Raw genomic sequence first — 26,888 nt, forward strand, 5'->3', positions numbered from 1 at the left:
TGGGTTCTGTGCTGTTTGTCCTGCAAGCACAGACGCACTCCTCCGACCTGAACATGGCTCTGCGTGCTTCTTTAGCGAGTCTCATGTGATAAAGGGTCAGCGTGCAACAACAGGAGGATATAATCCAACAGATTGTAATAAAGGGTGGGAGAAAAAAAGAATAAATGGCACTCACAGGAGCGCACGTACACGTGGTTTGAGTCAAGGTTTGACGATAAAGACGTATACAGATAACTGGGTGTGCATTTTAATACATACAGAACAAAGTAAAACTGGGCGGTGTATGTATATGCTGAAACCAAAACAGCAAACATTGAATACAACATTTTTAATGATTTATAGATAATGATGATTTACAATATTTAAAGCAGTAAACAGTGTGGCGTTAAAGCACCAATAACAACAATCTAAATATCTAATCAGTTACATAATGACAATTTCTACTATTAATGTTAACATTTTAACATTTAGCCCTCCTTGCTTCTTAGATGGTTTTCTTTCTAATCCATGCAGCATATTGTAAGAAAAACAATGTATTTTTAGTATTTATCTAAATGACTAACACATATTATTACACTGTAACAATATGTAGAACTCTAGAACATTTATTTTTTCAGCATACTGCTGCTAATTAAAGAGGTCTGAGAGGAAACTAGACTCTCGTCAGGGTCAGGTGAGAAATGTAAAGAAGCAGGACGAAGCATGAAGCTTGTGCTCGTTTGCCACGAGTGTGGTAAATGTATCTGTTTTTCCTGGAGCTAAGCTTTAAGTAGTTTTTCCACAATAAATAAAAGATGAATATACTCTGTATTTTCCCTGGCTTAAACTCAGCTGTTTTTCCAGAGAACTTTCTGTGAATAGTATTATTAAACTAAAAGAAACTGAAGTAAAACCACAGCCTTAAAAACATGATGCCACATTTAACAAATGACAGAAGAAAGCAGAACTCGTACTTTCACTTCTACCAGCATCACTTGGTAATTCGATATTGTTATTGTCTCAATAACATCACGTACTGGTGTCAAACATGCAGACCGGGGGCCAAAAACAGCTCAGCAAACTGTATCATTTAAGTGTGAAAACTGGAGTAAACCCCTTAGTTACTGTTACTTTTCAATAATGGTAAAAAACAAAAGTACAAAAACATGGTAAGCCTTTTGTGGTGATGCCAACCCGAATACTCAACAGTGGAAATGTCTGAAAGGTTAAAAGTATTTTTAGATATAGAGAAGTTGTTGTTGTGGTTCATTATTAAATGAGAAAAGCTGGGTGAAATACTTTCTGTTGTCAGTTGTTTAAATGTAAAAAGTGGTAACTTTAATTTAAGCTTTTTTGGCTACTGTTACAAAAACTGGGAAAAAATTAAAGATTTAAGCAAACGCTTTTAGGTTTGGTCCACTCGAGATGAAATTAGGCTGCACATCACACCCAGGATCTAAAATGAGTTTGACAGTCTTGCTTTCACTGTTTGGTCCAAAACCCCACAGCCAGACAGAGTCTCACTGTGACGTCTGTCAATTTACGACAGCCGGTCGGGTTTTTGGCGACTTCCTGTCTGTTGTCCGGTAATTTTAACCAACAACATGCTTTTTATAGAAGCGTCCATGTGTGACGATGAAGTTCAGATTCTTTTCATTCCTCTGTTTTAACGACACACACCAGCCAGAGTGTGAGACACCTCACCTACAGACAAACACCACATGTACACAAGGGTCAGTGTGATCAGAGCTGCTACGACTCATTCGAGATGCCGCCACTCTTAAACCTCCACCGTAAAGGCAGTCACCTCTGCTGCACACAGGACAGATCCTTCTCACAGCATGTTTTATGACAAACTGATAACCCGACTACCTCCTGTTGCTAAGCAACAGTGTTTTCCCTCCTCCTCTTCCTTCTCCAATGCGGCAAAGGGAGGCTGAGCTGCCGCCTGCTGATCGACTGTTCACCTCGAGGTACCTGCATCTGTAAACGTCACCATCCCGCCACCCTCTGGCCCAGAGACAGCAGCTCTGCTATCGACCGTCCTTTCATGTGCCTGCAGTATCGGAGTGTCTGTATTAGTGATGATCAAGCACAAAATCTGAATCTGTATTGTGTTCGCGAGCAAGCCGATAACCGAGCTGGTGATTGCACCGTGGGTGATACGATCAATAATAACACGTCATGAGGCGTGACGAAATGAGATGAAGACAGTGTCGCTTAAGTGTGTGTATGTGGGAACTCGGGAGATTGATAAAAGAAGTCTGATAGAGCAATTTAGACATACTATTGTACTGCTGACAAAAAGACAACTGCTCAGTTTGTTACAAGCTGAAAAATATCTTAAAGCGACTACTTCTATTTATTATTATGATTAAATGTCTAATTGTCAGCATTTACCTGAAATTATTCAGTTCTTGTAAAATAACATTTCTTGTTATTATTAACTAACTCCTTAAATAATCGAAAGACAATTACAATTGGCCTGAAAATCCAGTTTTTAGAAGAATTTTTAGTGAAATATTTTTATATATTTGTTACGTGGCATGCTAAAATCATCTTATACTTTTCTACAACCTCAAACAAAAGTTTCAGATATTTGAAATATTATTTTAATGGAATGAAAAAATATTACCTACAGCAATGTTTCAAATTTAACAAATGGATAAAAGCAAAAAAAGAAAAATCCAAATCTGTTGTGCATTTTCATCAAATTCTGGTGGCAATTTGTTTCAATTTACTACTTTGTGTCTATGATTATTTTTTGCTTTTAAAGAGTGAAAAAAGTTTGCATTTTGATGCTAGAGGGGTTGGCGGCGGCGTGAATGTGGCTTGTTTATAGTAAAAGGTCTCTGAAATCTCAGCTGAGTACACATATAACGGATATAAGTCTGAGACAATATGCAAGAGCTTTATATAAATATATATATAGCAAACCTAGATCTGTCAAGTTGTGCGTGACAACAACAATGTAATTAACAGCAATGACAGAAATATTTGAGTAGCTTTTTCATGTTACTGATGAGCTACAGTGAAACTGTCATACTAACTCAGGTTGATGGCTATGCTTCCAAGTACTCCATTTTATCATTTTCCCTCTGAAGCAAAACCTTGTGTTAAGTACTAATAAAAACATGCCAGCATGCTAACACAGTAAACTAAGGGAATTTTATATATGCTAAAAGTCTGCGTGTTAGCATTGGGAGCATGTTAGCATGCTGATGTTGCTGTTTAGCTTGACTTATGTGCACAGTCCACACACGGTGTAGAAATAATCGTGCTAACGCCTATTTAAGTTATACCAACAATTCAGGAAATTAGAAAATCCACTTCTAAGCATAAACACGATCTTGGAGGAAAAACTTTCAACTTGTTGTTGAACCTTACAGAGCTAGCTCGCACAGTTTCATGATGAGTTTCTTATTTTAACTGTAGGGCTTGTTGCTTAATTTTATGCACTGTTTGAACAAGAGGAATGATGTAATATATACTTGAAAAGTATCTTTACATAAACCTAAAAGTAAGAAAATGTCTTATACTACAGTCAAAAAACTGTATCTGATATCTGCGTGCTGGTGTTGTAGCTGCATCGTTATAATAACGTCTGTCCAGGATCAAAATTATAACAGATTAATCACATTGGTGATGTCATAGCTTTTCAATGTGGGGAAAAGGGAAAAATGCATTTGTCTATATAAAACTCTTCTAAAACAAACGTTCAGCTTGGTTTTAGTTCATTTTGGTCATTCAAAAATTTTGGCTAATGCTAAACTAAATGCTCAGACATCATCAGTGGTCATGGCAATGTTGATCCTGGATCAATATTATTATGATGATAAAAGAATAACACCAACACAGGGATATCAGATTGTGCAGGGAAAATAATGGCCGGAGACTGTGGCATAACCAAAACTTTTAACCCTGTGAGCTTGTTGCCTTTGAAACATTTGCTTTAGTCTTGCAGTCAGATGCCATCATTAAAGTGGCTTTTGGTGCGATAAAACAAATAAAACAGCGTCAGTCTGATATTAGTCTCCTACCAGTTTGTGATTGAATAGAGTCAAGCTAGCAGTTATGTGCAATCTATTTGTAACAATTCAGTGATTATGAACAAATCTGTTGCCATTAGCTGCAAAGCTGTTGCTGTCAGCATACATAGAAATTCAAAGTATCTACTTATGGTGAGAGTCCAGCCATAACCTTACAGGCTTGAAACAGAAGTTCCTCTACAAATAGTTGTTGCTGCTGGATGGCGATTTAAATGACATGGGTGCACAGCAACCTTGCTTGTTTACACTCATATAATCAGAATACAACCAGTTGAGTAACGCCCTCTATTTCAAAGAGATGCATCCCAGCTAATTAGCACTCATCAGCACAGATTGATTGCAATGTTTTGGCAATCTGTCTGTGTTTATTACTGTCAAACCCTTGAGATCAAAACTACTTGCAGATTCCCTGGACCACTACTGATGTTTCTTAGTCGCGATGAAGTTTCTGTCCTTTTTTACTCTAGTGTGACTGAGCCATTACATCGATAAACATGTAAAACCAAAGGAAACAATCCAATATTGTACAGTTTAAGGCAGCATAAAAATATATATTTGCATTTAGTTGCTAAACTTGATTCACTTGCAACAATCACACTATACCTTCCACCTATACCATCACCATCACCACCACCACCAGCACAGCCAACCACCAACAGTACAGTGGAGGGGACAACCAAAAAGGAGGTGACAAGATGTGAACTTATAAGCCTATGAAACACCAAAATATACCACAAAATATGGCTCAGTGATGTCAAGGTGAAAGGGAGGCTGATCAAAAATGCAGAGGAGACTCAAATCAATGACAAGCCACCAACTGAAATTAAAGAAAAAAGTAAAAAAAACAAAAACACGATGCACACGAGACCGAGAGCGTGATTAAGAGGAGGGAGTAGGTGGTAAATGACCAGTCACCAAGCACAGGCAGGCAGGCAGGCCACCAGAGACGACAGTTATAATAAAACAAAACCAGATTAGGGTAAGAGGAGAAGGGGAAGGTGGAAAAGGAGGGGGATGAACTGGAAGGGAAAGGGAGAGGGAAGAGGAAGCCTGGTGGACACTGACGTCGGGTCGTCCTTACTTCTGTTGGGGGAGTTCCAGAGCGTGGCAGAGGACTTGGACAGCCTGTTGTTAATGACAGGGTCCACCTGTCTCGGCAAGTTGACCGTGGAGGCCGAGCATCTGCCTGCACCGGAGAGAACGCAACAGACAACAACTGTTCACAAGGCGGCCGGGGTGCAGGCGGCGGCCCCAGCTGAGGGCTGACAAGAGACGGGGCTGCTTTGGTTGGAACATGCAGCTGTGAACAGGGACTCACCGTTTTCTGAGATTAGACTCTCTATCATCTAATCTGGAGTCAGATTTGGAGGGAAATGGGGAGGAAATTTGGGGGAAAGCGTGGGAGGGGGGGGGTGTAGTTAGAAGTCACATTTCAGAGTAAATACCTCGAGCTTTCTTCCTGCTACCAAAACTAAAATATCACTCACGTTTCCACACACAATCAGGGCCTTTCACACTTTGGAGGAGAGGTAACTGTGCTGCCCTCAGCACCACCCCGTCACACAGCATTAACAGAAGTTTGAAAACGGGGAAATAAGTTCACAGCTCCCTGAAAAAACACACTTCACACTTCTGATCTAATGAAACGTGAGCGTGACGGCTACCTTCAAGCTCGTCCTTCTGAGTTTAAATGAACAACTGTGACGCTCAGGACTGATTTTTGCCCAAACAACAGTGAGGAATTACGAGTGGTATAATCATAAATTACTGAGTAGGTCATCTGCCTCTGGTACCCCACCCTTGTGACAGCAAACCCTTCATGAGCTATTTCCTTGAGTTGCATCAGCTGAAGCAGTGAGTCACAAGTCTGTGCAGCACAAAGACTTGAGTTAACAGAGAGAAAATCATACATATGTGCTTGTATTACTATTATTATTATCATTATAATTATAGTTTAGGTTCATCTGAAACTCACTCTCTCTGCGGGAGGTCTGGTTTAGTCCGCCTGCCCAGGACCACCTCTGCTGGCGGATCTCGGCCCAAGTCTTCTTGGTCGATCTCTTGATAGCTGCCTCATATCTCTCCTACATGAAGAAACACACAGTCAGTGTTAAACTATGACATCTTTATAGTAAATATGCACCGGAAATGACAGCTTAACAGCTTAATTATTAGAATAGAATAGAATAGAATAGACCTTTATTATGCCACAGATGAGAAATTTGGGTTTTACACAGCTCTTATAGCAAGGGGAATATAAAATATAAAAGGAAGACACAAGGTGGTCCTATATACATAAGCAACCTAAGTTCGTATATACAGGTAACAATGTACAGAAATATGTATAGAAATATTGTACGGAGACATGTATAAAATGTGCAGTGAACAAACAAGCTGATGTGTTCGATAACCAAAAGGATGTTTAACTGTGTTATAGAGTCTGACAGCTGCTGGTAAGAATTAATAGGTAATTACTAGCCCAGCATAAGTACAACTTGAGAAAAGTGCAAAGGAAACTGGAAGTGGATAAGGTTCTCCTTCAAAGTAAAAGCTGTGCCTCACCCCTGTGGCCAACATGTTTTAAACTTTTACTTTGAAGGCAAACGGTCTCCATTTCCAGTTTGTATCACACTTTTCAGTTCAGCAAGTCCATGAGTTCAATTCAAGCTATGATTGCAGCAAAATGCTAACAACCAAGCTAATCACAATGTTTTTTGCCAACAATTTTCCACTAGCAGCAGGCGGGTACAATGGGGTTACTGACTGGTCTGTATGTCTGTGAGGCTGGGGTCTTATTCACTTGATCCTCCTATATTGTCACCATGATTGTCACATGTCCAAAAGAGTGGACAAGTTAATGTCACGTGGCTATTGGTCACTTGTCTGTATACTATACTAATGCCGCACAGTCTTTTAAAACATGCCCAAAGGTTAAAACTACGAGCTAATCACTGTTTCTTTCTACTCTTGGCCCGATGTGACGTCAGTTAGAGTAGATATCTTTAATATGATAATCTCTTGCACTTTGAGTGTGAGCCCAGAAGCCCCACCCACCTGATGTTAAAACCTTCCATTTGGCAGCAGCAGCCAATCAAAATAAACCTGGTTTAAAGGCAGGGGAAATATAGCTTAAACTGCTTGTTTTAGACAGTGAATGTAATTGGGAGTTACAACTAGGGCCAGTGTAAAGTAAATAAGGATCATTTTGAATTTTGAGTCACACAAAGCCACTCTGAAAGTAATAAGGAGCTTTAAATGAGTGTAGTAGGATCCCCTAACAGGGATTTTCAGGTAGAATGAAAGAGGCTAAATCACAGCAGCAGTGTGTAAACCTGTAAAAAGTGAATCTCTTCATTTATTTTAATCTATTCAAAATGACAGCATGCAAAAGCATGGTAAATGAGGTCACAAAAGTATAATGAGATGCAGCCAACATATGCAAGGAAGACAGGAGGCTTAGATGTCACGTAGGGTTCCTTAGTGCACTTGCATAATTGCAATGTGAAGCCAAACCTAACTGGATCGAGTGCAAAAAGGCCCTGAAGCTCATTAGTTACATAATGGGAATATTTTTATGATGTCAGCAATTAATTTGTCCACCCAACACTTATGTGCAGCTTGTTTGCTGAATGCTTGGCATCCTCTCTGTGATGGCAACACGACTAGTTACTGCTGTATGATGCTGTTATCCAACAAAGCAGTTTTTCCACAGTCAGATAGTAAAATTTATCAATCTGAAGTCCCAGGGGAAATCACCGAATACTAAAAACTGTGTACAGCAGAGTGTTTTAGTTACATAAACACTCCCTTACCCTACTTAGCGCTCAATTTAAGCAGAGCAGAAATGTATTCTGTGACTGGACATAAATATTATTTTTGAGTATTGGTTGCTTCTTCCAACAGCTGAGTGATAATCATCAAAATCAACCTATAAAATAACATGAAAGGGTTCAAATATGCAGTGTTTGTTACAGAGTCTAGTTTTGGACGATTCAGATGTCAACTTTAAGAACCAAACAGATAAATGGGAAGCTTGACTTTTTCACCTTGTTCTTTTCTAGCTTCTGTCTCTGTTTCTCCTCCAGCAGCGCTCGACGTTTCTCCGCCTTCAGCCGCTGCTCTTCCAGCTTCCTCCTGCGCTCCTCCAGCTGATTCTCCCTCAGACGCCGGGCCTTCTCCTCCTTCTGCAGCCACTGAGCCTTCTTTGCAGCTGCAGGGTCACCACAGAAAGAAAGAGAATTGTTTACAAAAAACAATATCAGTTTGAAACAGTTTATTTAGGTCTCACGTGTTAGCTGCTTTTGCAATGCTGTGAATTACTGCTATATAAACAAATGACTCCCTTTTCCTTATTTGGCACCTTAAAGGGGAGCTACTATGACCTTTTATGGCTTAATCTTTTTTACTCTTGGACTCAAGTAGTTCTGCATTAATTACAGTTTAAAAATAGTCAAAATGTATAATTTTTTGAGTCTTGGTTCAAACCCTCTGTTCATAATCTGTCTGAAACAAACTGCGCTAGCTCCTCGAGTTTTAAGCCAGCTTTCTTCTGATTGGCTGCCCCTCATAAGCTGACGTTTTGGACAGTATGTGGGTGGGGCTAAAGAAAAAGTGCTCTCACTGACATCAAACACAGCCAAGACTAGAAAAACTGTCTTAAGCTTGAGCTTTGGGCTCCTTCTACATATGCTGACCTCATTATTTGAATCTTCGGCCATGATTAATATGAGCATCCAACACTCCATCAGTATAACTTTATATGACAGAAAATAAGGAAAAGCATAAGAAGTCCACTTTAAAAAGGTGCTTTGTGGGTTTACAGTGATTTTAACTCTTTCAGAACATTTATGGATAATGCATTTTACCATTGATTATCGTATGTTTGTTATTTGGTGGGTTAGAATGCTAATTTTTACTGCTTTGTGCTTAACATGAAATAGAGCTAAGACTGATTAATTCTACAGGCGTCTGAAGCTGTGAGGGTGCCAGATAAAAAGCTTGATAAAGTTATTAAAGTTCATCCTGAGGAATAGCTCATCCTTCGGGAGCCACAGATTTCTGTATACAAACTCTGTGGAGATGTTTTACCAGTAACCTGAAAGATTTGTCTGCGTTTGGTGCAAGAGGGAGAAGAGGGGAATCACCACAATTATAAAAGGTATTCTCTGGGAGATAATATCATGGCAATCCATCCATCTGTTGTCATAATATTTCAGTCTGGACCAAAATCCCTGGAGCTGTGCCTCATGCCTGGCTAAAGCATAAGCATTAGACGCCAGCGTATCATTAATATATTATTTCAAATGTTATTTTGGAAAAGAAAATGTAATTTATGCCTGTTATTGAAAGTCAGTTCTTTATTTGTAATAGCATATAATCAGCTAAAGATCTTTAAAGGCCTCTAACAGCAGCACCCAAACAAAACGGGTAAAACAGACGGAAGACACTGTGTTCATTACACTTTAATCCTGATAACAGTAAATAAGCTGAAGTTCCCTGCTGTCTTTTACAGCACCCTCCAGCATATGCCAGTTTTTCTGTGCACACACACACTGCTGTGGCTCATTTCTCCGGGTAACGATCAGACTGCAATCAATCGTTTCTCAATTTAAGAGCCTTCATCTTACGCAGCATTTACTCGTCTTCAATCAGCTTCCATATCATACTTTATATGAAAAGAATGAAAAAAAGATGGACGGGTAAGTATGGGTGAAGATGCGGGAGGGTTACAGGCTGGATCCAGCTGAAGGAACGGCATGAAATGTCTTTGTTTATGAGTTAACCAGCAACAGGAAAACTGCACTAAGCTATGCAAGGATGCAGCAATGGTCTGACACAAATACGTGTTTTATATTTAGTTCGGTTTTCTGCGGCTCATCTTCGCTAATGAGCCAACGACACGCACACGTCTGCACTTCATCAACAGCGAGAAAGACGTCTTCACTCCTCCTTAAATCCCATTCCTGAAAAAATCTAATTATCCATAGCAGGACTGAAAAATATGTGTCAGGTTAACGCTTCGGAACTTGCTTTCACATGCTCATCTCTGCACGAAATATCTAGAGCACAGTTGCAGTTACATAACAAGCTGTCATATATAAGGCATCACCTGCATACTGTGTGCAACAAACTGCAGGCTCTACACTGAAGAAAGGCTTAACACTGCCACATAATTACGCGCAGGGGCAGACGGCTGAAAACGAAACTTAGCTCCGAGTATCTGAACCTGGGATATTCTCGATAAAAAGGCAGCGACGTTTAACTTTAACTGCTGCAGCATGACCACATAACTGATACTAATGGAAGCAGTAATTAAATCTAATCTGTCTGCGAGGCCTGGTCTCAGTTTATGGTAATGACTGCTCATTTTTTACGCCGACTGCCTTGGGCTCTATGGGACGTCTCTGCTGGGAAACGCCCACTAAGCTCTGGTCCGATTGGCCGCCTGCGCTTCGGAGACGTCCTCAGCTTCTCATGTGTTTGGACCAGCCTCTGTGTTTTTATAAGGAGAAGTTTCATTCTGCAGCCACAAAGTAAAACTCTAATTATAGGTGTGGAGCATGCACGCTGGGTGGGAATGCAAAACACAAAAGCCAAAATAGATTCAAACATGATAGGAGCAGATACATTTAAACCAAAAATGAGGCTGCAGACCGATCACGGAGTTCAAAAGTTTCCACCGAGTGGCGACAGATAACCAAAGCGATCGGTGATGGGGGGGAGAAGAACGGGCACGGCAGAAAGGAAAAAGGATCCACATAATGATGCTGATTACTCCCACATGGCATGACTGCTGCGAAAGCTTTTAGTGAAGCCCCTTACCTTGCAGCTGAGTTTGCTGTTCTGAGCGCCATGCAGGAAGAAACAATAAGAGACGTCAATAACCGTCAGTCACTTCAGAGCAGAGTGACAGATTCACAAAGAGGGATACAAAAGATAAAAGATGTCGACACATTAAGTTGGTTACAAGAAATCCCTGCTTCATGCATCCAGTAGCAGTGGTTTCTGGAGCTGACAGCTGAGTCCATCGTGTTTTATATCCGCTTTCTCATTTCTTACCGATGTATCTGGCTCTTTCCTCCCTCCGCTCCTTTGCAAGCCTCTGTCTTTGCTCCGAGCTCACTGAGTCTGTAAGGGAGAAAAGAATTACTTCACAAACACATGCATATTTTCACATCAAGTTGTATTTATCATCTCATCTTCACTAAACTTATAAACAATAAGCTAAAAGATTGCAGAGTTATTGATCATTTTCTGGTATGTGAGAAGTAGACTCAAGACTTAAGAGAGCAGGAAAACATTTCTGGTTTCCTACATACTAAAAATTGTAGTATTACTATGATTTTGTGTGTATAATACTACAGTACTATATATACATCAGCTTCAGAGGCAGAGCTATAGTGAAAAAAGCTGATTACTGCTACGGAGTCTCAGCTTTGAAATGGCTAAAATCTGAATCCCAGAAAACAGCATTTGGCCTACTGTGTGAAGAAAGTCATGAGTTATTAACCCCAAGCAGACCCACACTAAATGGCACAATTCTTGCAACTCATGGACTTTATTTGAGTATATGAGAAACCTGTTTTCTAAAAAGCCATCCTGAGAGTCGTAATGATGATTGTGATATAAAAAACGCAACTTATTTTTAAAACAACACCAAAAGAAACATGTATTTACTTATTTTAATGCGCTTTCTCTTACTATGTTACAGATTTATAAGATAAAGAAATAGTTTGGATGTCACGCTTCCTCCACTCGATGTTCAGCACTGGAGTCCCTCAGGATTTTGTGCTCAGGCTACTCCTGTTCACGCAGTACACCCAAGACATGTAGAAAAATTAACCAATCAATTGATCAATTAATCAAGCAGTGGCCCAGTTTCAAATGATAGGAGCTGATACTGAGAGTGAATCAACAATCCTCTGGTGTGGAGAGCAGAGAACAACCTACGGTAAAGCTTAATTTAGACTTTCTGTCCAAACTTATGACAGAACTGGAAACCCCTCTTGACCTTACACCACAACCTTCCACGCTATTAAAGTCGTGCAGACCTGACATGTGGTTACATTTCTCAGGAGGTGCAGGTCAGGTTAAGTGGAAGGTTACAGTGTTGCCCTTAGTTACAATATAGATTTAAAGCTGAAGCATAATTCAGGCCTTACTGTCAAAGAAGGAAAGAGCTTGATTGTTGTTGTGTCATACTTCTCCACTATGAAAATCTATGAAAATCTGAAATTTATTCTAGAAAGCATTGTAACCAGAAAAATAGAAAGTCAAACCAAAACAAGTCTCATCACTCATCTTGAAAAGCATTTAGGAAGCTTTTATGAAGCATTATCTCATTTAACTTTAATTTCATTGATCACTCAGACATAATCACTCCTGTTGAACTGCTGAACCAGTCAAATCTGACAGAAATTAGGTTTTAAAAATCTTATTTTTCCCTAAAAGTTACGCATTTCCCTCCAAGTTTGCTGTTTCAGAACAGATTTAAGCTCAGGATGCTTTGACTGCCGCAGCTCCTCTTTTTATAGCATCTCTATAAAAGAATATGCCCAGAATATCCCGGACACAGATCTACTGAGGGTCAGTGAAATAGATGAGATAAGGTTTCTGTACAGAGCCCAAAAACAATAACTGCCCCAGATACAGCGTCTTCAACCTGCTGCAGTATGCCAAGTGATCCATGACTATCCCCTGCAGTAACACCAGATTTAAGAGCAGTTTCTCTCAATCTTGTGCTGTATAATGATTTTTAGAATGAATTCTGAACAATGTTGGGAATATTTAACATCTAAAAAGGAGGTGATTCAGTTTCAAGGTCAACATTTAAACTCCCGTGTGTGATTTGCTGTTCAGACACGCTCATCTGAAGCAGTAATTAGCCTGAATCTTGATACACTTTGGTGTAACGTGAGGATTTGCGTAGCTCTCTCTGACTCCGAGAGGCCGTGACTGAAGAGCTGCTGGAAAAAAAACGGGACTCCTGGGGTGCTCGCCGATCCCGTCTCCTTTTGTGGTTCTTCTCTGTGCTATGCAATATGTATGCTACGTCTTCTAAACCAATCACAGAGGACCTAGCACCACTTCAGCCCATCTCCATGGCAACCCCCCCCCAACACTACCTTGCAGAGAGCATCCTACATAGCTGTATGCAGGCGTAATAAGAACAGAGAAGAGCGAATCTCCAGAGTGAGCCTGCAGGTCTCGTATCGCCGAGACGTCACTTAATGCATCGCCACCTCCACCCCATACTGTACTCCACATCCCCACAACAAATAACAACTCGGCTTTCATCCACGACCAGCTGTCCTGTGGGAATGGCTCACTAACAGAGTGAAACTTCCATTACAATAGAAAGCATGTGAATGTCCACACATGAGAAAAACGGATAGCATGAATAGTCCACTCTCTGCAGTGAATGATGAACACGAAGAGCCGGTCTCGATCAGAAAACAAATGAACCCCACAGCCGACGCAGAGAGAAAATGCTGACTCCTGTTTTAACAACTAATAAAAGCCTCACAGCAGGCGAAGAAAAGGGTTCAGTTCTGCTAATGCTGAAGCTCTAACTCATTTTTATTTGTCATTTTAACACTATATTAAAGCAGTTCTGACCTCGCACTTAAATGGCACTGCCTGAAATTGGGGTTCGACTGTAATAATAAGCACCCCAAATGCAGCCTGTTTTTCCACAGATCAATGACATTCACCTTGAAAGTCTGTAAGGAGCATGTGCAAGTGTGCTTTGAGGGGTAAAGGTGGATTTGCAGAGGCTTCATAGCGAGTATAAACTGTACTAAATGGTCATAATGTCCTATTTGCTTGATGCTGTGTCCTGAAAGCCTGTGAGCTGAGTTTCTCCCACAGACTGTGGATTCTCCTGAATTCACCAGCAATCAGAAGCAGAGTATTACTGTGACTGTTTATATGCAGCTGGAGTGGTACAGCTTATTTTTTATACCGAGACAGAAGGAAACACGGAAAGGGCTGGAGAAAAGAGCGTTAATCCCAGATCTCGGTTGTACTTTGTAAAGAAGCACAATAGTTCTCGCATTAACTGTTCAACGTGTGTGGGATGGGCTAAAAATACTCCAGCAACGATCTTCATGTGAAAAACAGAAGGCGCAAAACCATCTGACTCTCAGTGGGCTGCAAAGCGAGACACATTATCTCGTCGTACATTACTCACCATGCGACATGAACAGGGTCAGATGTGTCAGGCAGGGTTGGCAGGTCCACTGCATGGACAGACTGCATGAGACTTTCATTTTAAAGTCTAAATTGTAGATATTCATGCATCTCCAATAATATATGTCTCATATATTTAAAATGAAAGAATTTATTTACATCCAAGTCCTACAAAACTGACTCTACTTGAACACATAAACACTCTGAAATGTCCTCTGTTGCTCTTTTGATATCGCCTCTAAGTACTGGGCTATTTTTGATTGCCCCTTAGCACACAATTGTGTGCACATGCACACAATTTCTTGAAAAGGCAAATATATTTTTCACAACTCAAATTAGCAGGAAGCTGTCTGCTTCAATGGTGGTTGCGGTACTTCAAATACTGCGTGGTTTTGCAGTAAACAGAAGTCAACACTTCTTACTTTGTAATATTCTGACATATAGATTAACTGTGAGTGAGGGATCTGGTTAGAGCAGATTAAAGACCAGATAACGTGCGATCTCAGTCCATTGGACATTTCTGTTCTCACCATCTTTCAGGTAAGTTCTTGAAAAATTAAGAGCCAAAGTGCACGTGGGACAACAGCTTTACAGACCTGGCAGCCTTTGATTTATGCCACAAGCAGCTAATGCAGCAGACTACAGAGGTCTCCCTTCTTTGTGCCTGTACAACACCAGCTTCAGAGGCAGACTTCATGCAGCTCCCTCAGGAGACACAAAACGCTTTAAACAACTTTTTTTCACATGAGCAGCAGCGCTCTCAGAAGACCCGAAAACCGCCTTTGATGTGTAAAATCACTGGAATTCCCCTTTATGTCTAAAACAAACAAGCAACGATACGTCCACAGAGGCAGGAGCTCAGGAGACTCTGACTTTAAGGAAGCTGAAGGACAAACTCTGCAGCCTCCCCATTTGCAGTGACAATTTTTCCTTAAATTTTTCCTTAACCACCTCTCATCATTTATGAAGTCACAGTTAATCAAGAGAAAAACTTTCAGTCTGATCCAACTTTGGAACAAATACAAAAAGGCTTTTGTTACCTTGTTTGTTGGACTCTGTCTAGAACTATTGTTTAGCTGTTTACACACCAAAAACAATTGTTTCTGTGGTTTTTGGTGTTTCACCTCAGTTGACTCCTTTGAAGGAAGTGGGTAGTCAGCAGTGGTGATCCCATCACCCCCACAGATATGCTTTTACCACTTCCTCTCTTCTTTTTAAAGATAATTCACAGTTTAAGTGTTATCCATGTACTGTGAAGGGAGAATTACAGCCTGCTCTTCTATATTTGTTAGTTGTGAGGGCTCATACCACTCTGAAGTAACTTAAAGACATCATCTGTACATCATTGGTTTTAGGCTAAAAAGCACTCACTGGAAACCACTGGACCCGCTCACAACAGGCTCATAAGTCGCTATCATCTCTTGTCGTCTTTGTCTTTGGCTAAATAAAGACCAAGAACACAAGCACTAGAACAATAAACCATCATAACAGGTTTTCAAAACTATGCAAACTAGACAGGAACCATAAACTAAACTCGAGATACTAAAATAATAAAGAAAACATGACCCAAAACACAGGTCACAAAACAAACTCATTAGCAGAAAACCCAAAAGTAAGTAAAACTTAAAAAAAAACCCAGTAATACAAGAAATCAGACTCACTGTTATAATAATGAAGAGATTAAAATAAAAAGAGGCAAAACTTGCTAAATACTTCCTAAAGACTGCAGCTCAAATAGTCAAATAGCACGAGTAATAGTAGCCAAGCTTACCAGGATGAAAATGAAATCAAAAGAAGAAACAAAACCTCAATCTAGATATAATCAAACCCCTACAAAAATCTTAAGAAGAACTCAAATACTCCAAAACCACTAAAACCAGGGCCTGTAACACTAGAAGGTCGTCTTGTATAAAATAAATTTTTCTGTACACAGTCCACAAAACCGCCACCTTGCTGTACATCATTCCCGTCTCTCTTTGACCTTTCCATTTACATCTTCAGTGTAGAGACATAAAAGTCCCCTCAGTTGCTAAACTGAGACTGACTCTCTGTCCTCGCTGCCACAAACAAGGCTCCAGACAGCTCAGTCTACCTTTCTTGGGCTGAGGGCTGCTGCTGCTTGAGCCAGGCGTGGATGGCCGAGCGTCTGTCTTGGAGGAGGCATCTGTCTTAACGGGGGTCTCTGTTTTGGAGCTGGAGTCTGTTTTGGGAGAAAGGTCTGAGACGGCTGAGTCCTCTGGAGTCAGGAGGTCTTTCCCCAAAGATTTGTCCCCATTCTGGATGGACTGGGAGTCTGTCTGCAGGGGCAGAGCTGCAACACACAAAGGAGAAAAACAACATAAAGTTGTGATGCTTATTAGCGTGTAATTATCCCAAAAACCTCTGCACATGATTCTCCTCATGCTGTCACTGCTGCTTTTTGTCAAATACGTGATATCCTGCTGTCATGTCAGTCATCATTACTGTGCAATCTCCGAGGTGAGACTTCCAGTAAAAGCTTTCCATCTAGCTCCTGAGAACCCGTGAAGCCCTCGACAGCTTCATTAACGCAACACTTCAGCTTCATTAGAAAAAATCCTGCATTTAGTCCCCGATGGCTTCAGTGCAAAAGAGGTAAAAAGTCTCCCGTCAACACTAATAAACACAGGAGCAGCAGGTGAGCCACAGCGTGGAGATTAAAGCTTTTAAAGACACCACCACACACATTAATAATGAGGCTTGGAGGCTAAGACAGAGAGGAAAACATTAGAGATGGTTGTGTAAGTCTGCTTCAACTTGCTTCCCTAAAATAAAGAAAATGTTTGCACAGTTATAATCACGGGAGTAATTAATACTAAATCAGGCTGAACATCCCCACGGAGCCACAGAAAACGATGATCTCACTCCGGTTTGGGGCTCGGCAAGTTTCTCGACTTCATCTGAGACTCTAATACTTCTAACTATACACTTTCAGGGCTTACACAGAAACATGTTACTGTTCAAAGAGTTTGTGCGATAATTTAGGTGCATTTTATTTCCCTGCTTTTCACAACAGTAAGCAGTAAAAGTCCTTGGATTTACGTAGCAGTATCTCTTGCAAGGATACTTCACCATGCAGACCACCGACCTTCAGATGATCCGCTCTACCCCCGAACCACAGCTGCTCTGGGTTTTGTTTCACTGAAATTAAATGTTACTTGCATTTAGACTGGAAACCTAGGAAACCAGGTGGAAACACATCCTTTGTCACGGGACCGAGTGGTCTGTACTGAACTGAACTGAGCGCAGAAACCCAGAGAAACCCAGAGGAGAGAGAGCAGATAGTTTAACAATATTTTATTAGGCTACGTTTCTAGGCTTAAGCGCTAGAAACATAGCAACGACAAAAAACAATAAGACGTAGAGCCTGACGTGGCGTGGCCTGGGAAACGTGGCTAGGGCGAGGGAACGGGGCCTGAGATGCAGAGTGGAGCTGAGCAGGCAACGGTCACATTGCAGTAGGGGACACAGAGTGTTGAGAGGGGAGTGACGAGAATCCAGGGAGCTGAGTGGCGTGGCAAGGCTGACCTGAGATCCGGGTTCTTCAGATGGAGTGTGATTGCAGGAGGGCAGGCAGTTGAGGCACAGAATGGTTTTTAAAACGATTGCTTTTGTATCCTGAGTCCGGAGGTAGCGCGTGAGCCAAGATGAATCCAGCAAATAGGTTGATGATGAACTGGCGGTGAATGCGCAGCAACATGTGGCTTAAATCCCCCTGGCTTGATTGACTGCCATTGGCTCCAGGTGTGTAGGAGCTGGAGGAGGTGGCCCTGCCCAGGGGCGGATCCCAGGTAGGTTCAGGAGCCTTATGGAAATTCCAGCCAACCACCGCAGACCATAACATCCTTGTCTCTCTACTAATAGGAAGGTTTGATCCCTGGCTGCATCATTCTACAACACACTGAAACCTGAGTTGCTCTTCATCAGAGTGTGACTGTAAGACTGAAAGCACTTAGACATAGAAAAACTGTTTGTATGAATGTGTGTGAATGTGTAAATAAGGCATGTTGTATATGTTGTATATCGAGCAGAGCAGAAAAGCGGTATAATAACCAGCCCATTTGCTATTTCTGCTGCTAGTATCAGAATTAGTAGTTTTTCTTTCTTTTTTAAAATGTGTTATGTCAAATTAAGAAAAATGAAAAAAAAAAAAACATGTTTTGAAGAATTTTGAAATATAAAAAATCTTTTTATCTTTGTCCCAGATTGAGCTCTGATGCATTTGTGAGCCATTAACTGCTCTGTCCTCTCCCTCTGTAGTTTTGTCCTGTTTGATGTTCGTCATCTCTCTAGGCTTTTCTTTTGTCTCTTCACCAGTCCGAGCTCATGGTTTCCCCTCCCTGCGCCTGGTTCTGCCGATCTCTTCCTGTAAGAACGGAGTTTTTCTTCCCCACTGTCACCAAGTGACTTCTTATAGCAGAGCACTAAATCTTTGGGTTTCAATCTTAATTGCAAGATCCATACCTGACAATGTAAAGTGTCACCTCGTTGGGAATGCAGATAACATGAAAAGGATTTAAAGTATCCTTCGGATGACTCTGTGATGGACTGAGAGAGGTATTTTGTTTAGTTGTTTTCTCATCAATCCCATGTAGAAGCAGCACAAGATCCTCACAGACCGTTCAACACCAACATCTCTCAAACTCCACGTCACACTTTGTAGTGTAGCCTGTTAAATGTCTGCAAAGTCAGACGCCTCAGTGATTATACAGCTGTTTTCACTGGCTTTACAGGCTCTGCTGTACTCCCCGTTCCTCCCTCTCTGGATAGACACCTCCGTAAAATCAATAATTTAAACAAAACAAACAGAAATATTTCTAGTTACAACCCAACCAAACAGTGTTTTATGTTGTTTCTAAAAATGACTAATATTCTCAGTCGGGTCATGAAGATCATAACTGACCCATCATCCTGTTGAAATCCCTGCTCTGACTGTCCACACTGGGCGGCTTGCTGATGCTGTCGCTGTGATCTGCTCAGTAGCTGCTTGTCCCTCCTTCCCTGTGTGTCACGCTGGAGGAATCGGTGACACTGTGCACAGAGCGGCAGTGACGCATGGCGGTGCAGGAAGAAGGTACATTTTGTGCTCTTCTACAAGGACATGTGGAGATTGAGAAGAAAGATTTATAGAGAAAGGAGAGCTGGAGGACAATGGGAAACAGTGCAGTGGGCTGTTTTTGTCACAATGGAGGTGGACTTGAGGAGAAGAGGAATAATGAGACAGGAGCTGAGACAGAGTGAAGCAGGAAGATGAGAGGCTGGAGGCTTGAGGGCAGCTCTCCACTCAAGTCAGCCAACAATGGGCAGATGGAGCATGACGCTCTCATCAGGCCGGTCCAAACGCTCACCGAACCACATAAATCACAGATTAACACTGGGCTCGTCTCCAGCTATCCCCACAGTATTCAACAAAGGCCTTAATGCACAGTACAGCACAGAATACTAATGGGGGAATAATGGGATGTGAATTAAGCCCCCTGTGCGTTTAGATAAGGAAGCAACTGTAAGAAAAAGGATGCAGGATCATGTTGAAACAGGGCAGCAATGCTACTACTCGATGTTGAAAAAAAGGATTAGGATTTGGCAAAAAGAGGATTGCAGTGCTCCTCCTTCCACGAGGAGATTATAAGTGTGGCTGACTTGAACTGAAAGAGTTTAACAGCCTTATATAGCTAAAAAAGAAGCCAGGATTCCTGGAATTTAAAATATTGATGGGAAAAACACTAAACTGCAGGTGCTAGGAGCTTCAAAAGATACTGCATATATAGCTGTATGCATTAACGGCACTGTAAGTCTAGGGTCATTCACAGTTTCTGCAGACAGCTGGGGACTCATTTCAGTAGATGCTTCTGCAAATATTACAACTGGAATATACGTCAAGATAGAGCTGGGCGATAGAACGATAACGATATGTATCGCGATATAACTTTTACTCGATAGAGAAATTAAGCTATCGTGATAGACCTCGCCGCTCTTGTCCTCTTAAAAAAAAAAAAAAAAAGGTCAGCCAATCCAAATTAAGTAGCGCAGAGCCGAACCAATCACAGCCGCAACGTCATGTCGAGTGGCTTGTGTACAGCACAAGTGCCAAGCCGCACGTGTGTTTGTTTGGGAAGCAGCCAGCGGGTAATGGAGCCAGAGCGTAATGGAGGAAATGAGTGTGCCGACTAGAAAAATCAACCGAGCGTGACCGAAGAGAAAACAGATGATGGTTCCAATGCCGGAGAGATTGTCGAACGGAAGAGCCAAAGAAGTTCCGTAGTGTGAAGGTATTTCAGCTATTTCAAGTCTGACAAAAAACAGAGTAGCGTGCACTGTAAATTGTGCCGAAAGCAAGTCTGAAAATACAATAAACTGGTGCATGCGTCACACTGTGCCACGTTATTGTTTCGGTGAAATGAATTTCTACAATACTGTTAATTCTACTCTCTGCAGTGTTTAAATGCTTACATATACACACAGTTACTGTCCGTCCACACATACGACTCGGTTCTGCTTCTATGCCCCAGCTTTGTTTACTTTTTCCCACCGAGGCTTCTAGACTTCTGATTGGCCAACATTTCTGCACGGTTAGGAATCTAGCGCCACCTGCTGCTTTGGCATGTTCATAGCAGCGTTTTCCTTCATTTCTGCCTTTATGTGTGGACGGGATTATTTTTTAAAACGAAAACGGAAAATCTCCGTTTTCAAAAATACCCGTGTACGTGTGGACGTAGCCTCAGTCTCTGACTGGAAGCGCTGATTCGTCATTCGGCTTTTGTCAGACTAAAGTAACTGTTAAAACTGTTTGAAAAGCTAAGCTATACAACAAGGAGAGATTGAGAATTTCCTTTTAGTTCTCAGTTTATTTGATATTGACAAAAGTTAGTCTGTTTTGTCTGTTCTTCTGTAAAACAAACTAAGATTTATTTTTAGAATTAATATTTTGTTTCTAAGTGGAATTGACAATTTAGTCTGTTTCGTTTGTTCTATTTTGAAACTTAAACGCTTTAGCGGCTGCCTTTTGTGTAGTTTGCAATATTTGCCTTTATTTATCTGAAAAAGTCTCATGTTCCTTAAGTACATCTACCCTGTTGAACTTATTATGGGAAATAAATATTTAAATAAAAACAAGCTGCTCATTATTTCACATTTTACTTGTGAGCAACGGCACATTTAAATCTTACAAATATAGTTATTTGGCTTATATCGTGATAGATATCGTTATCGCCTGAAATGAAAAAAACATATCGTGATATGAAAAAAATCTCATATCGCCCAGCTCTACGTCAAGCCCAGTAAGACACAACTTTTACTCTTGAGGTGAATGTTCTCTTCTTCTGCTTTGCATCACAGATTTTCAAGTTTTGCCAGAACTCAGGGAAGCAAATGGCAAGTTTTTGCAGAAGTCAGCATTTTCTACGTAAACTACAGACATCTCTTAGTCACCAAAGTAATCACAAGAAGACTTTTACCTCCGGCAACCACTCAAACACTCAGTACTGACAACCGGTCGGTGTGACTGAGGCCTAAGACACTTAAAGGTCTCAGGTAAAACAACCCTACTGCTTCCTCACTCTATGACTCCAAGTAAACACATTCCTGGTAAATCTATTTTTTCAACTGCTAGTCTTAAGTCTTATTTAATACAGTTAGATGTTACCTTTGTAAGCTACTGCTGTATCAGTGTGACCTAACGTGGTTATTGGAGAGGATTGTAAAAAGGAGAATGGTTTACTTTCTGTTATAAGCTTTTCTTTATGATCAGAATTTATTCCATCTGTCCCAGTAACTTGTAAAGTCTAGGGAAGCTGAATGATTATTTTATTTAGGCTCATTCATGTGTGCCAACAGGAAGTCACCATCTCTTTTTTTTTTTTTTTTTTTGGAAAAAAAAAAAAAAGAAAAAAAAAAAGGAAGTCACCATCTCTACTATGAAGCAAACTAACAAGGAGCAATGCTCTGTGGACCTATAACTGCAGAAGTGAGTTGGACGTGCAGGTAGGTCGTGAAAAACTGCTAATTCAAAATCGCTTTTCATCAATAAATCCATAAAAATCAACGAACACCTCCTGACTGAAGAAGAAGCGCTGACTCAAAGAAAAAGGCAAAAGAGAGCGCCAATGTGAAAGGATGTGTGAAAAACAGCACAGAGATACAAAGATAGGGCGACCGTGGCTCAGGGGGTTGGGAAGCGTATCTGTAACCGGAAGGTCGCCGGTTCGATCCCCGGGCTCTCTGTCCTGGTCGTTGTGTCCTTGAGCAAGACACTTTACCCTACCGCCTACTGGTGTTGGCCAGAGGGGCCGATGGCGCGATATGGCAGCCTCGCTTCTGTCAGTCTGCCCCAGGGCAGCTGTGGCTACAACCGTAGCTTGCCTCCACCAGTGTGTGAATGTGAGAGTGAATGAATAGTGGTATTGTAAAGCGCTTTGGGTGCCTTGAAAAGCGCTATATAAATCCAATCCATTATTATTATATGACGCATGAAACATGGAGGCGTCTGCAGGGGCCACTTGCAAACTTGGGCTGACTAAATGTGTGTTATTCGGACACATTACTCAAATAGCACAGAACACATAGTAGATTAGTCTGATATCTTTATTTAAAGTATTGTGTACTGCTACTGGTGCAGGGTTACCAAGGGATTACCCCAACCATGAATCCTTTTCATTGCCTGGTTACCTAAAAAGTCTATAAAGGATCTAAACTAAATCCAGCCATGCAGGACAGCACTAAAAACAGCTGAGTGCTTCACTTACATGTCAATTTTTCTAATCTCATGATCAAATGCCTGTTTCTCTTTCTTTTAGGGCTCTTACACACAGTTCCAGGAAAACTCAGATAAAGTATTTTCCAGTTTTTTCTGGAGGAAAATCTAGTCTTAAATAAATTTTACTGCATCTGTAGATTATCACAGAGTGCCACGGCGAGAAGCTACACAGCAAAAATGGCAAAACAAAGAGCAGCTATGGCAGAGGACTGGCTTCTGCTGCAGATCTGACTGAGAGTACTCATTACTTTAAGTGCAGCATGGGTGTGGCTGTTTCTATATATCTCTGACAGCAGTGAAAGGAGAGGAGCTGGATTTTGCTTTCTGATGGGACTACCATCTGAAATCTCAGGGAAGAATTAACTCTAAAACTTTTTTATACCTCTTTTGTAATAAATCCTGCAAAACTAGACAATGTTTATTAGTGTTAAGGTTTGTGTAGCTGCCACCAGCTAAATCTGTACAAGACTTTAATCAGTGGACAAAAGAGAGTAGAGATGACTCACTTGTCATTATTAAATGATTTGAGCTTCAACAAAGTGTCTGAAAAGGCTTTGTGCTCTGCAGAATCACCATTTATCAAATGCAAGCTAATGTGTCCACCGTGTGACAGCTGGGACAGGCTCCAGCTCCTCCCATGACCCTTAATTGGATAAACGGTAAATAAAATGGAGCTGTCTGCCCACACCGGGGTGAAGGAAAGATACAGTAAATGTCAGGTAGTCAGCAATGGTAGCAGATTGGTGGAAATCATATTTCTTTATGCTTTCTAATGATCTCTTCAGCCCTCATCCTCATCATCAACCATACGTGTGCTTAAAGGTTTGAGAATGAAAATGCTTCTAAATGTTTCAGAAGTTGCCTAAAAATCATAACATTTTATTGTTTTCTTCATTATTACATTTTACTGCAATAGCTGCCTGAACATCTATGGATACACCGCAAACAGTAACCACTAAAAGATCATTTGGCATACATGGAAAAAGAGAAAAGAAGGCTAAAAACTGCCGTAGAAGCTTCTAGGTCACTGATTTTAGTGAAGGTTATTTCCATGGGGTATTGGACAGGAGTGTGGCTAAAACTACGGCCCGAGGTGCTCCCCTAACTCTTGTAGTTAAATTATATGTTTCAGTGGGACAGCTATGTGTCCTAATGCTAGTTTATGGGGGTCTGTGCACATGAAAATGACTTCTTCTTCTTATACCACATTGAAATTTCAACTTGTTTGGACCCGCCATGTGCCACCTCACTGAAAAATTCCAGGAAACACGCCTGGTGCAGGATGATTATCCTTCAAATGTAAATAAGAGAAAGATGAAATCCATGCATATGGACACTTATGTTTCTAATTTGTAGGATTTTTAAGGTTTTTAAACATTTGCTACATTTAATAGTGATTGCAGGTGAAATTCAGAAATAAAACTTCCGGGCTTTACACAGATAGGTTCATTGGGGTTTTCATGTGGTTATATAAACCTTTACATCCTTGTCACTCAGCAGGGATCGTTGGTTTCAGTTCATCATACTGAGGTTAGATTTACCCACTTTTCATGTCACTTTAGAATTAATTTTTTAGAGAGCAGAGAGCTGGGTGGTGTCCATGGATAGCATCAAATTGCTGTGGATTGATATCTTGCTCTCCTGGCACACGAGCCATGCTCTTTCCGCCTCTCTCACCTGAAGAAACAGCTGCCGTGCAGCCCATGCTGGCTGGTAGAAACCACGTGATCATCGATCATGTGACCAGCTCCATTTAACACAGAAACACAAATTCAACATGATGTTCACCCGCCGCTACCCCCTCGGCTCGTCGTTCCTCCGCCGCCGTCTCAGGTTTCTGTGCCACTGTGACAGACTCTGGGTTTATAAATAGCAATAAGCACCATATTGAGAGTGTCGCCCATAAAAGGGGCTGGCTTCTCTCACAGTGACCACAGACTGGCATGTCAGATTTACTGCAGAGACACAACAGGAAACTGTTTGTGTGTGGGACATGCTGGCTGGTAAAACCCAAACGGAATAAACAGAATAAAACAAGGAAGACGGAAATGAGTGCTGGTAACCTGACAAACAGGGAGCCGAATTTAATTTCAGCTGAAATTTACCAGTAATACTGCGGCGGCCAGCATCTCTGGCAATGTCCCCCATAGACACCTGCTTATACCAGCAGAGAAGTGTGTACAGGGGGGAGAATAAGGAAACCCCAATGAAATACACCAATGACCCCCAGTGCCAACTGGCTACAGAGTACTGGGAATTTTGGTAACCATGTTTATTTTATTTTAGAAATGTCCTTTAAATTGGGTCCCAGGTGGCCTGTACACAAAAACGAATTACAGTACAAGAAATTAAAAGCGGCATTAAACAGGTAAATAAAGAGATTTTTAATGTCTGTTAGCATTCAGTCTGCCATCACCAACATAGCATGGACACTTGCTTTAATAAACTTTGGAGATTTTACCTTTTTTTTTTCATAACAAAGACAAACAATAAAATGGCCAAATCAAGAAAGATGGTCTCTGTGTGCATTTTAAGACTTACTGGGTAATTGAGATTAACCAAAGGGGCTTAAGATGTGTAACATATTCTGTGTTCAATATCCCCACACTGGAGAGCCCTAGCTGGAAAAATGTCCAAAAGGTGGAAAAAAAGTCTTCGGGTGAAAGCCATTAGCTCACACTGCAGGACTGCCTGCCTCCAGCAGGGAAACAAAACAATGCATTTGGCTGAAAATCTGAGCAGCACCTACTTATTTACCTGAGGCTGCTGGCAAACTGGGCAAGCAAAAACAAAGCACTGCAGACAGATGCATTGATGTTGGGTGAACCTGTTTGCTTTAGGTGCTGCTGTTCAGCTGCACATTCTGAAGCGTTGGTAATAAAGTCCTGGTAATAACCAGTTTCTCACTTGTAAATACCATTCACACAGCAAATGCTTCCAATTTTGTGCTTAACACGACTGCAGCGCAAATACAGATGCCTCAAGTCAGCCAAAGACCAACGATAAGGTTAGTTAATGACCTAAAGCCACACATGTGGTAGACATTAAAATAGTTTGCACAGCCAAAATTCATTCTAGAGCACATGATGTGGTATAAAGATAGAGTTTTCTGTAATAATTAAGGTTCTAAGGGCAGCACGGTGGCACGGTGGTTAGCACTGTTGCCGCACAGCAAGAAGGTCCTGAGTTCAATTCCACCATCAGGCCGGGGTCTTTCTGTGTGGAGTTTGCATGTTCTCCCCGTGTTTGCGTGGGTTCTCTCCGGGTACTCCGGCTTCCTCCCACCGTCCAAAGACATGCAAGACTTGTGGGGATAGGTTAATTGGATAATCCAAATTGTCACTAGGTGTGAATGTGCGAGTGAATGTGAGTGTGAATGGTTGTCTGTCCTTGTGTGTTAGCCCTGCGACAGACTGGCGACCTGTCCAGGGTGTACCCTGCCTCTCGCCCTATGACAGCTGGGATAGGCTCCAGCGCCCCCCGCGACCCTGAAAAGGATAAGCGGAAGCGAATGGATGGATGGAATTAAGGTTCTATTTTCATTATTCATTGATGCATGTGTATATTCTGGCAAAACCTTTATTATATAATAGCAGAATCATTTACTGTACATAAAGCATTTGAAATTTCTTTTAAAAGTTAAAGCCCTGCGTTGTGTGAAGCAGGTCAACTCTGTTGTTAGTTACGTGAACTAAAGAGCCAGTATGTGAACACACACATATGCGTGTGTGTTTGTGTCTTAGTGATGAGTGGGACATGTCAGATCTGGGTCAGCCCGATCTCAGGAATCTCTGGCATTCACATTTGCGTTGCATGTATCCAAACAGCAGATGCGCGTCTTCTGCATGTGTCTCCATGGCCTGCGTGTGCCGAGGGCTCGCAGGGACCTGGATAAAATT

The 26,888-nt window shown here is 41.3% G+C and overlaps 1 protein-coding gene across 11 annotated transcripts in view; it reads right to left on the reverse strand.

The window, feature by feature from the left end:
• The window catches only part of LOC113014550 (MAP7 domain-containing protein 1-like), a 54,634-nt gene that overhangs the window by 13,346 nt on the left and 14,400 nt on the right, over positions 1-26,888 (reverse strand). For 6 of the 11 annotated variants that reach the window (XM_026156162.1, XM_026156158.1, XM_026156157.1 and 3 more), the window contains exons 2-7: positions 16,312-16,530; positions 11,088-11,156; positions 10,851-10,871; positions 8,075-8,238; positions 6,004-6,112; positions 5,110-5,214 (exon numbers count right to left, since the gene is read on the reverse strand). In XM_026156162.1, coding sequence (XP_026011947.1) covers positions 5,110-5,214; positions 6,004-6,112; positions 8,075-8,238; positions 10,851-10,871; positions 11,088-11,156; positions 16,312-16,530 — 687 coding nt within the window. Of the gene's footprint in view, positions 1-5,109; positions 5,215-6,003; positions 6,113-8,074; positions 8,239-10,850; positions 10,872-11,087; positions 11,157-16,311; positions 16,531-19,140; positions 19,315-26,888 lie in introns of those variants that run through there. The other 5 variants (XM_026156166.1, XM_026156165.1, XM_026156163.1 and 2 more) reach the window with 4 other exon arrangements.

The sequence above is a fragment of the Astatotilapia calliptera genome, chromosome 22 (genome assembly GCF_900246225.1).
Source record: "Astatotilapia calliptera chromosome 22, fAstCal1.2, whole genome shotgun sequence".
Lineage (NCBI taxonomy): Eukaryota > Metazoa > Chordata > Actinopteri > Cichliformes > Cichlidae > Astatotilapia > Astatotilapia calliptera.